At 38.9% G+C, this 12446-nt stretch overlaps 2 protein-coding genes across 2 annotated transcripts; one reads left to right on the forward strand and one right to left on the reverse strand.

The window, feature by feature from the left end:
- Nucleotides 1–230: 230 nt before the first annotated feature.
- Nucleotides 231–8760, forward strand: LOC113690047 (DEK domain-containing chromatin-associated protein 4-like). The gene is made up of 12 exons (XM_027207866.2): nt 231–392; nt 888–1545; nt 1669–1702; nt 4097–4176; nt 5115–5174; nt 5258–5368; nt 5684–5764; nt 5897–5980; nt 6723–7203; nt 7510–7622; nt 7749–7779; nt 8282–8760. The coding sequence occupies exons 2-12, from the start codon at nt 931–933 to the stop codon at nt 8440–8442; spliced, it is 1851 nt and encodes a 616-aa protein (XP_027063667.1). The 5' UTR covers nt 231–392; nt 888–930; the 3' UTR covers nt 8443–8760.
- Nucleotides 8761–10606: 1846 nt separating this feature from the next.
- On the reverse strand, nt 10607–12247 carry LOC113691112 (nuclear transcription factor Y subunit B-3). Its single transcript, XM_027209316.2, has one exon. The coding sequence runs from the start codon at nt 11470–11472 to the stop codon at nt 10825–10827; it is 648 nt and encodes a 215-aa protein (XP_027065117.1). The 5' UTR covers nt 11473–12247; the 3' UTR covers nt 10607–10824.
- Between the last annotated feature and the right edge of the window lie 199 nt (nt 12248–12446).

Raw genomic sequence — 12446 nt, forward strand, 5'->3', positions numbered from 1 at the left:
AACTAAAAGGCAAGCTAAAATTATTTTCGTTTTATATTATTAGAGGTACTAAAATATCAACCTAATCTTCTAAATTGTAAACCGAATATCCAATCTGGGCCGGTCATTTTCAGGCTCTACTCGTAAATAGATCAATGCCGTCGATTTAGTTCCCGATTTGAAATTCCGCCCAGTGTCACTGACACTCCAGTCCGACATGGCATAAAACCGTATTTTAAATCCGGAATTGAAGTCCGGAGTATAAATTCACAGTCCCGAAAAGGTGCACCCAGCACTAATGCTCGAAGTGTGAAATCGTTGAAAGCAGATAGCTAGAGAGAGAGGGAGAGAGAGAGAGTGAAGAGTGCAACTCGAACAGCTTCTCGGTTATCAAAGCGAGCTCAATAATCACCGTGAGTTCATTTTTCCCCTTTTCTTACTCGTAATTTGTGTTCAAATTTTAAGTATTTTGCTCGTTTTTCCTCTCAATTAGTTATTTGCCGGTATTTTTTGTGTAAAGTTGGGACTTTGTGCAGCTTAGGGTTTTTCGGTAACTCAATTTGGGAAATTTGTTAATTTTTGATGATATTGTTACTTCATTAGTGAAATTTTGAGCTTTTTCTTTGTGTTTGTATTTAGTTACTGTCCTGTTGATACTGTAGATCTTGATTGGCTAATAATACGCGCTCTTTTTTGTGCGCAGATTGTACCTACAAATTTATTTTTTTAATGCATGCGCCTGTTAACTTTTCTGCAAAGTTTGTGCTGCATTTGTTATGAATTACTGCTTTTATGCCTTTTTTTCCCTTCTCCTTTTGTGTTTAACTCAATATTCTCCTCATTTGATTTTGTGCGTATGTGCTGTTTATTAATTAATTTTGTTGGTTTTTGCCCCTTGTTGAGCAAAGGCTGGATTTTTGGTTTGGAGTATTTGTTTGAAGTTTATTTGAAATGGGAGAGGAAGATGCTGTGCCTGAGGTAGCAGAGGCCACAGCAAATGGGGAAGCTGCTCCAGAGGAAAAGAGTGGAACAGGGGCAGAGAAGGTGGAAAAAGAAGAAGTAACTGAAATGGAAGAGGACAAGAAAGATGATGAGAATGTTGAGGATCAGAAAATGGATGTAGACAAAGAAGGTGAAGAAACTGAAGAAAAGAAAGAAGAATTTGAGGGAGAAGAAAAAGAGGGCAAAGTGGAAGAAGGAAATGAAGAGAATAAGGGTGAGGAGGTGGAAGAGGATGCAGGCACTAAAGTGAATGAAGAGAATGAGGAGGAGAAGGTTGAAGCAGAAGTTGACGGATTGAAAGAGGAAAAGGAAAACTTGGAAGATGTTAAAGAGGATAGAGAAAGTGTTAAAGAGCAGAAAGGTTCAAAAAAGCGTTCAAAAAGAAAGCCCGTTTCTGGGGAAAAGGACAAAAGCAAGAAAAAGGAGGTGGAAAAGAAAAAGAAAGAGGAGCCAAAAACTCCTGCTGCTCCTGCAATTGAACGGCCTGTACGTGAAAGGAAATCTGTAGAGAGGCTGGTGGCAGCAATTGACAATGAAGGTGCCAAAGAATTCCGTATTGAAAAGGTTCTCATCCCCCTTTCCTGTTATTTCTGTGTTTTGTTGGCTTAGAGGGAAAAATACATTAGTTTTGTTTTTTAATTTACGTTCTTGCTTGGAGATTTACTTTGTGTTTTAATTGTTATCCAGGGTCATGGAACTGCTCTAAAAGATATCCCTAATGGTATATTTCTAGACAATTTCTATTCTGCTTGCATTTGCAAATCTTTATTTTCAATAAACGTGCTTGTCATTTTCTTTCTAATGGGAGCAATATGCAACCCTTTAACCGGGCAAAAGATACTTGCCTGCTGTGATGCAACTATCTACTTCTAATTGGCCCATCAATCTAATTTCATAGTCAGCTCCCTCTTTTTGGTTGTTGGATTATGTGGAATGTTGGTAGTAGCCCAAATCTAAATGAAATCTTACTGCTCCTAGTAAGTGCTGAACCATTGGTATGCCGGGAGAATATCTTAAATGCTATAAATTGCTTGTCTATGGTGGATTTATTGTCTCAACTATCACTCAATTTTGATATGTTTTATTTAAGCTTTTTTTTTTTTTAAAAGTTGTATGTAAACTGTTTTGTGTTTCCAATTGTAATGGATGTCTATCTGTTATCTACTACTTGGGTTCAAAGCATTTTTCTTTTTGGAATTTTCTCGTCCTTGTCTATTTAGTCACATAGATGGATGCTTCTCCAAAATATGGATAAATGGTCTCTTTGTTATTGTGGTACAAGGAGTTTCAACATAGTTATCAGTCATGGTATATCGCTGCTCGACATGAGAGCATAGGGACAGTGTTGGGATGATTGGTTAGAACTTAACAATGAAACAGTTGCTTAAGCAAAGTTTGGTTATTGAAGAAAATACGCTGGCCATAGGTTAGTTACATCAGAAATTGGTAAAAGATTATTTGTAGGACTAAGGTTTTTGTCGTTGCCCTGGAGTGTGCAATTTTGAGAATCTTTACGAAGACTCTTTGCCTTCTAATTGACTTTGCCACAACAGACAATTCTCAAAAGTCTATACGCAGATCATTTTTTTCTTTGTACTTTTAATGGGTGGAGTTACTGTTTGGTTTGTTTCTAACATTCTTGTAGGCATACGCTCAACAAACAGACTTTCTATGTAAATTATGTACCAATTTTCAGCAAAACTAGAGCATCCAGGAATATGTACCTGCCTGATATTGGTCTCCTATTTGGTGCTTTACAGCCACTCTAAGTGGTGGGTAGACAGGGGTACTAAGGCCCCATTTTTGGTTGTGGTTTGGTGAGCATCTTTCATAGAATTTAGGAGTAGAACTCTTGGCCATTCAAGCAGTTTTGGCATAAGCTTGAAATTGGTGCTTTTAGAGCAACTTTTATGTTCAAAAATAAAAAATTAACTTTAACAATTTTATTATAAATTTTGAACTAAATTAAGAGATAAATATGTTAGAAATTCAAAAATATGTATTGTGAAATAGAAAAAGTACTTAGGCAAGTATGCATCCAAACAATATGATTTACCACTTAATAAGTACTTTGACAATAAGTTCTATTAATGAAGTGCTTCTTGATAAGTCATCGCAACCCCCAAATGGGCCCTAAGTATATCAATCTTGTAGTCAATGTTTTGATTCTAATTTGTGCCTAAAACTTTGTGCTAGGGAATGTGGAAGTTCAAATTTCAAATTTAGTAATATGAGTATTCTGAATGCTTGTGCTTTTCTTAGTAAAAAAATGTGTACTGCTATCTAGGCCAGTATTCATCTCAAAAGACGTGTTAACCTCCCTGCACAAAAGCCAAGTCTATACCACAGATACAAATTTTTATGAACTATGGCATTGTGCACTCTCCTCCTCTGGGTCTGAATGACAACATAGCTGCACCAGTGACAACCTATCCTTCCTCAATCCATCTAGGACGCCATCTGACTGATGCATAAATCAGACTGTCTTTAACAGCACAACAAGAGTAAGAACCACAACAGCACTATTATGGAAGATCTTGACAGGCTTCATCTGCCTGGTCAAGAATTTGTGTCCTGTAGGCACTCAAAAGCTTACTGGTTTATTTGATTTGATCAACCTCACTCTGTATGCAGCCACGCAAATGCTGCCTAATAACAATATCCTTTATTCCAAAAAAAGCCTTGTTGACATTGACGAGGGTGTGGCCCCTGACCACTGGCTTCTTGTGGAAGGGGGAGGTCCTAAAATGATGACTTAAAGACTGATCTTGCAGCTTGTTGGCTGTGGCGCATTGTGCTTAGAAAGCAGCTGGAAGTGTGGAGGCAGCTGCTAGTTGCAATTACACTATGTCTGGATTTTGGTTCACTGGTTATTGGCATGAAAAGATGGCCAACATGGGTTCTGAAATGGCTTTGATTCCCTTTAATGGAAATTGATGAATAGTTGTTTTAAATCTATCCCTGTATTTGGTTATTAGGAGGGATTTTTTTGTAGAAAATCGTAGAAAGGTCACTTTTACAGTTATTAATATATACTTTTCTGGTATGCCTGCTATGCAGCTGAAAAGAACAGTTGAATTTAAAGCCATTATCTAAACCCTATTTTCTGTTCCAGTGGCATACAAATTAGCAAGGAAGAAGAGTGATGATACTTTCAAGTTGCTGCATACAATACTGTTTGGGAGGAGAGGAAAGGTGATGTTTCATAAATTGAATTTTGCATTATTTCTGTCTCTTGGTTTGGCTCATTTGATACCTTGCTTTGACAACTTTTCTCTGCTGCTTTAGTAAGTTGCGTGGATAATATCAGATACATCTGGGTGTCCATCTAAGTGTCATGGGATAGCTAATTTACTAACTCGAGTTTGGACACTTCCAGACCGACCGTGTCAATAGGAATCCAACCCCTCCAAATCCCCCCCCCCCCCCAAAAAAAAAAGCTTAATATTTGGGATGCATATCTTAACAGTTCTGCAAAACTATTACGTTTTATCCTACACATATGGTAATCAGAGGACTGTGCTGTAGAGTAAAAAATTGTTGCAATTGTTGCAGTGGAATAAACTGTTTAGATTTCTAACTATATTTGTGATTGGAGCTAACATTTGTGTTGCTAATCATTTCCCAGCTGCAAATATATATACTGATTAGAGGTGGTTACTTGATAGCCTGGTAAATTTTCTGTGACTAACCTTTCGATTCTATAGTCCATAAAAGTGTTGTAAATCAATGGAATGGTCCTTTGGATGATTTATTACTAATTATCATTGTATTAAAAAGTGAAATTTGAGAATTTGAATTGATCTGATCAAAAATTGGTTTTTCCTCGCACATTTTCTGTGTTCACATCCTTTGCAAAATGTTCTCAAAAGAACCTTCTATATTGGTAAGGATTCCACATACACCCGCCCCTGAAAGCTATAAAGAGAGGAAATAGATATAGGATGAGCATTAGATATTATGAAATGTTTTATCAGGATACTGACTTGCTCAACCACTTGATCACACTCTCTGTCATGCAACTTTTGATGATTACCTGCAACTACCTTGACATTATACATTATTGTGCATGTTGTGTTTGTTTCAGTTGACTACAACTCTGTTGTTATGATTGTAATTTTTTTCTAGTGCAGGCAACTCAGATCAAGAGTAACATTTCACGGTTTTCTGGCTTTGTTTGGCATGATAATGAGGTAAGCAAACATAGTGTCACTTATTTCTTCTATTTCACATGATATGAAATCTTGAAGCATCTTAAATATGATTATACTTGCAGGAAAAACAAAAAATAAAAGTAAAAGAAAAGTTGGACAAGTGTGTGAAAGAGAAATTGTTGGAGATATGTGATGTGCTCGATATACCAGTTGTGAAGACTAATACAAGGAAGGTTTGTTTCTTTGTTTGTGTTGCTCTTTCTGTTGGAATCTTTTGCGAGTATTGTAATAGCAGTGCCCAAGATCTACAGAAGACATTTATTTCATTTTGAGAAGTACATCTGTTCTCATTTCAACTGCAACATCAATCATTTGGATATTTCTATTTGAAACGAGGTTCAATTCACTGACAATTCACTGATTCCAAGCACTCGGTCATAGTTTTTGTTTGGGTGCTATAATGAAGTTGCCTATGTTGCAAAATTTGTAATTTTAATGCATTGCATCTCTTATGCACAAGCTTCAATTTGATTGAATTCTTTGTACAGGAAGATATTGTTGTAAAGTTAATAGAATTTTTGGAGGCTCCTCATGCTACATCTGATGAGTTGCTTGCTGACAAGGAACTGGTTGGTTGCCTTGACTTCCCCCCTAAAATTTTAACTCTAAAGAGGAACTTTTGTTTCTCTCATCAAGAGATGAGGATCGTAATTTTCTTTCCTGTTATGTTTCTCATCTTATATCCTTTGTATGTTGATCAGTCAAGTAAAGGGAAGAAGCGAAAGAGGGTCAGTAAAGGTAGTGGATCTGCAACGGGAAGCACACCTTCAAAAAGCTCAGCTAAGGTATTGACTCTCTGGTATAAAGAGGAATGCTTCAGCTCTTGTTAGTTCTTGAAAAGTAGGAACAAGGTTCTACTTGTAACTGGTCTCTGGCTTAAGTTTCGCCACCTTGGTTTTGACATCTGTAATTCAAAGTTTCTGCCTTTAAATCACTTTTTAAGTAGCTGTACTGCAACCCATAATAAATTTTTGTTTGCTGTCAGAGTTGAGGTTGGGGACACTCGTTTTTTCCATGTTGGTCCAATACAAGCATGATATTTCTGCACAGGGTAAATTTATTGGGTTTGATAATAGTGGTTCATGGATTTATTTCTGTTTAAATGCAGTTCTTTGGGGCAGCATAGGTATGCAGTAGTTATTCCTTTTAAGCGTTAGATTAATTAAAAAGATGATATTTGTTTTTAATGATGGCTTTCAAACATGGTATGGAGGCATACAATTGTCTTGTTTCTTTGCTTAGGCATTTCTTTACCAGTTGCTTAATTTGGGTTGGGTTCAATTTTCGTGTTCACTGTTTTCTTCTTAGATTACTCGGGGCTCTTTTCACCATGTATAGTAGATTCTATCTCTACATTGATCTTAGATGCCTTCATTTGCATGTGGACAAATTCTAAACAAGTGACTGTAATTCTCTCCCAGTGTCTATGGCACACTCCTAAAAAACCAAGAAATAGAAAAACAAAAGGAAATAAGAGCTTATTACCTCATATTCATTCTATTTTTTTTTTTTTGAAATACACATCAGAGTCGAAAAAAGACTGACACTGCATCTGAAAAAGGCGAGAAAAAGGATGTGTCTGAATCGGAAGACGAATCAGAAGAAGTAGAGGAAGAAGAAGAGGAACAGGAGGAAGCAGATGAGGAGGAGAATGCTAATGGTGTACCAGAAAAATCAGATGATGAGTTGTCTGATCAAGCTGAAAGTGACAAGGAACATGAGTCTGAAGCTAATTCTGAGGAGGAAAAAGGAAAGGACAAGCATGGCTCTAAGAAGGCACCAACAAAGGAGGACTCTGCAGGAAGCTCTAAGAGTAAAAGAGTTTCTACACCTAAAAAGTCGAGTCCACCATCCAAATCCACACCTTCCAAGACACCACCAAGTCGTTCGAAGGTCACTCAAAAAACCATTTCCAGCCCAAAGGTGTCCTCAAAGAAGAAGACAATGGAAGTAGATGCTAAGGAGAGGACCTCAACTGCCAAGAAATCTGCGTCCAAAGAGAGTACTGGTAAGACTCATATTTTGCCTTGTATGCATTTTTTAAAGTCAATGAATCCTATGAAGTCGTTTGTCTGGCGTGTGTGTAGTGTTGATATTACATGCACCTTGTGATTTAGTTAATATTGCCAAACTGCACTACCACCTTTATGTCATCTGTTTGGTGTACTCCCAAATTATGTTTCCATTATTGGCATCACCTACATGCTGAATTACCAAAGAAAAATTCACAAATTTCACGTTGAAGTTGAAAAATTACAATTTTCCCCTTCAAAATTTACATATCTGGTTTTGTGGTTTTTTGGTCTCCTTGAAGGTAAAAAGGTTGACAAAGGGAGAGAAAAGCCTAAAGAAGAAAAATTGAAGCCGAGCGATGCTGCACTCAGAAAGGCGATTTGTGAAATTCTTAAAGAGGTTGACTTTAACACGGTGAGTATCTGATCTTCATCTACTCTTTTAGCTGCTGCCTTGGGGGTTTATTTTCGTGTAGCCGTTTGTGCTATTCCTCATTGATGCTTTGGCTCACTCTGTTTCATCTATCTGTTGCATCTGCAGGCTACGTTTACTGACATTTTGAAGCAACTTGGTATGGTTCCTTGTATTATAGTGTTCATTATTTTTAATTTGATGTCATCCTACATGCCCTTTTTGTTCATAGAATATTGGTACTAGGTTTATTTTCTTTTCTTTTCATTTATTTTTCTGAAAATTTGACTTCTGTGGGTGTGGGTGGGTGAATCAAGTAAGGTGGGAATTATTTGCAAATGCTAGTGTTCTTTAGCATCCATTTGAAAACTGTCACTGATTTGGAGATTGCCCTTTGGTCATAACAAAATTGGGGGTGCAATCTGTAACTTGGCCTCTCCCTTGCTATTTGTATCTGTAGCTCCTGGATTTGATAGAACATCACAACTTAGGCCTTGGAGGGTGATGAGAATAACTGCACATGAACTCAATACTTACATAAACAAGTGTTTAAGTGTGACTGTGGTAGATTCATTCTGCAAGACAGTTTAGGAAAAGATCCTTTCTTCAGTGAGGAGTTCTCTCTTTTTGGATGACCAAATTGGTATTCTCATTATTTTCAGCCAAGAAATTCAATACAGATCTCACGCCCAGAAAATCATCTATAAAGCTCATGATCCAGGATGAGCTTACAAAACTAGCTGATGAAGCAGATGATGAGGAAGACGAGGGTGATGCTGAAAAAGATGAAAGACAGCCTTCAAGCCAAGATGTTGTGGCCTGAGAATCTAGATAGGAAATGACCACAGAGATATAATGGTAAAGCCTTTTGTGACTGACGTTTTTCTTTCTTTGTAGTCTCGTGCTTCTGATTGTTAAGGTAGTTGTAATCTATTTTCTAGCGTTCATTTCACTGGCAAACTTGTGTATCCTGGGATCCCCCCATAGTTGCCTCCTTTGTATCTGCTTAAAATCGCACCCTGTTATGTACAACCCATACCATTGTAGGAGTTTTATTTTCTTTCTTGTTTCCATGGCCTTTTTTGGGCTAAATAACTGAACCTTAGTGGAGTATCAATAGATGTTTAACTGTGTTGTTGTGTGTCGGGAGCATCATGCTGGATTAACATCCGTACTCTGCGTTCATTACGCTTTGCCAATGCAACTACTCTCTATTCTGTTCTCCATGTTCTTCTTTAGGGAAGGTGGGTAGGTTGGGCGATCTCTGTTTCCAAGATTAGGATGTCGTATATCACATGCAAATTTATGACAAAAGTCTGAAGTTGAACCTCTCCAGGCTCTGGTCGGGACGATCTACTGAGCTGCGGCGTTCACTGGATTTCGACAAAGAATTCGCGAATTACTGTATTTTTTATTTTGTCGCTATGCTAAGTGTTATTTCTTCTCATTTTACCGCAGTATAGATGCTCTTGATTTACAAGGAGCGAGTCTTGTATTCCCTTTTTGGTTTTTGGTGATATGTCTGGCGTACCTTGCGGAATAGGTAATCGAAACCTGTGGAAGTGCACAATACGTGGAAAACAAATGAGTTAGAAATTGTGACGTAAACTCGGTGCTTTATCTCAATGTCTTGGTCAGCAGTGTGTTGTTATCATTTTGTTTTTAATTTTTAAGTTTAACAACTTTTCTCTAGCTGTTCAGTACTTGAGTTGCCCAGGACAAATGGATCCACCTTGTGGTTGTGGTAGTGGAGCACTCGGTAAAAAAAAAGTGTGTAGAATATGAGTGGATGGCATTGATACCATTGGTGATATAGGATCATAGGATTTGGTCGTTGGGTTGACCAAAGCAATTCCAATTCTTGTTGGGGTGCATTTAAACAGTGTGGTCGCAACCGTAACGGTGCCTTCAACCGCAGGGATTACAAAAAAGTACATGAAGACCGGTGGCAGGATTGAATTTCGTTGTTTTGATTCATCTTTCATGGGTTTTGGCTGCGCCGCTCAATCAATTTGAAGATTTGGAGATGGCTGAGATTTTACTCTCTTTCGTCCAAGGAGTTAACGAATTGTTTGAACTGTCTAACGCACCGGGGCCAGAGGAAATTGCTCCGATTCGATGCCACGTGTCTTGTAAATATAAAATATCTTCCATAGCTTTCATTGGATTAAGATAGATAGAGCGAAGACAGGAGAAGAAGATGAATTATCTTCTTTATGCCTGCCTAGTGGGCCGATCCACGTTCAAAATATTTTCTTTGTGCGTCGGTAAAAAAAAAAAGAAAGCAGAAAATCACCAAAAAATGCCCTCTCATCATTGTGGTGCCTCCCCGACTGGCAGTTGAAACTTGAAAGCTTAGCCACAATGACGTGGAAAGACCCATGATCATTCAATCTTTATCTGCTGACACTTGCCAAGCTCTCAAGGGTCCACTTGGTTCCCAGATTAACAAAATTGAAGGAAAAAAATGAAAGCACTTTGTACCGAGTGACTTTGCATCATGGGCACCCCCCCCCCCCGGGGGGCCTTTTCCTTTTATTGCTTCGCATGTGCGCGTTTAATGCAATCACTAACCACAACCGCAGCCAAAAGTTTACTAGTGTATGGTTTCAAAGCCCATCAGTTTGTACTAATTAAATAAATGGTAAGCAGCAGGTTAATCAGAGTCCATCCCCAAGAAAAAAGGGCATTGCAATTCTGATACCTAATGGGAAGAACAAAAGGAAGTTATTCATGTGATTTGATTCTTGTACTTCATAACATCTCACTTGTATGCCAAGGAAGCAGAATAAGTCTCAAATAAGTAAAAATACTACGAGGGTAATAATCCATAACATCTTTTTTTTTTTTTGGGGGTTTGAGCACTGAAGGAAGTAATAAATCACAAACCACCTCACTCGTGTAGTCGTGTCGTGGCTCTCTCCAACTGAACTGCCTTAGTACTGCTGCTCTACATCAGTCTGACAAAACTTTCAAAGGCGCACGTCTAACCGAAAAAAACGAGAGATTTTACTCGAATCAAATCCTCATGTACATTCATACTACCAACATATTTCTTATACATGTATAGGAACAATTCCTATATAATATTCCATTTTGAACATATATAGAAAATATTAAAACATTCCCAATTTCATTTCACCTGCTACTACTATTTGTCAATCATTCCCCGGCAAGGCAATGGCAATCTGCTACAGTGTATTGCCTACCTTGGCCTCCCTGGGGCGGATGACCCGGATCCCAGGTAACCCGATCCAACCTTTCCAGGCCCCCCACCGGGCATCTGATTGTATACCCCAGAGCCGTACACGTGCCCCTGATGATGCTGATGCTGCTGCTGCTGCTGCTGCTGATGCGCTGTCCCCATCATCAGCCCCGTTGCACCCCCATACATCCCACCGCCACCCTCCCCTACATAACCTCCCCCAGAATTCCCCATATTCACAACGCTGCCATTCCCCCCGCCGCCTTCTTTCTCCTGCCGTCCGGCCATGGCGCTCTTCTCCCCTTCCATGTCCCTGAACCTCTGCAAATAAATCTTCAAGGGCTCAACATAATCTTCAAACCCCAGAGTGGTCATGGCCCACAACAAATCATCACCGTTGATGGTCTTCCTCTTCTCCCTTTGACACTTGTCAGAGGCTTCTCCGGTGATGAAGCTGATGAACTCAGAAACGCACTCTTGAACTGTTTCTTTAGCATCTTTTGATATCTTCGCATTTGCAGGCAAAGCTTTCTTCATGATTCTGCTGACGTTCGCTATGGGAAGAAACCTGTCTTGTTCTCTGGGAGAGCTTTCACTGAGGTTGTTGCCATCTCTGTTTCCTCCCGACTCGTTGTCAGAATCAGCCATTGTTGCAAAGTGGTCAAAGATTGGATTTTTTTTTTTTTTATTAATTTTGCTCGAAGAAGAGTCCCAACCCTAAAAAAGCTACCTTTCTAATTCGCTAATATATAGTGCAGTGAGAGTAAAGCGGAGGTCTCGGTGGATTTAAAAAGCAAAAAAAAAAAAAGGCTTCTCTTGGGAAGGCACAGCTGGGCTCTGATTACAGATAGAAACCCGATGTTAATTATGAGTGGCGAACTATTTCAATAATTAAAGAGAGAAGAAGCTATGGGAGGAAATTAAAAAGACTGCTTAGTTTTTTATCATTCCCGAAATTCCACTGAAATGGGATTTTTCTGTGAATAAAATAAAAGGCTTTTGAAGGAACTTTGAGAGTGAAAGTTTAGAACTTGCAGATGAAGCGATCATGAATGATTGAGAGAGTACAAGCAGCAGCAGTAGAGGAATAGCACAGCTTGAAACATACCATCAGTTTTATGGAGTTTTTCAGTAGTGTAAGATTAAAGAACTAGGGAAATCAACAATCGGATACATATCCCATCCGCGGAAACAAAAGAATTTAAGAAGAAAAAAGCCTTTGACTTCTTTTTTCTCTCTCTCTCTCCCTCTCTCTCTCTTTTTTTTCCTTTTGACTCTCAGAACCTTTGAAGTAAGACTTCTGAAATTTTTACAGAAACCAGTTGTAAACTGGGATAATCGGCGGAAAATTTTATCCGGTGGCCGCAGGGGCGGCTCCGGGGAGGCTTTTTGGGGGGCAAAAAGAGGGAGAGATATTTCAGGAAATTTTGGACAAGGAGAGAATGTTGAGGTCCGTTGGATCAAATGCTATAATAATGCGATCAGTAGTGATACGTGGCCAAATATGGACCCTTGTTTGCCGATAACTATGTGTTCCCGGAGACGAGTTTTCAGCCATTCGATTGGCTGGAAGTGGAGAAATCTGGGCCGTTGCTGTGGCATCTGGCACGTGGTCGGCTACT

This window comes from Coffea arabica, chromosome 7e (assembly GCF_036785885.1).
Source record: "Coffea arabica cultivar ET-39 chromosome 7e, Coffea Arabica ET-39 HiFi, whole genome shotgun sequence".
NCBI classification, from domain to species: domain Eukaryota; kingdom Viridiplantae; phylum Streptophyta; class Magnoliopsida; order Gentianales; family Rubiaceae; genus Coffea; species Coffea arabica.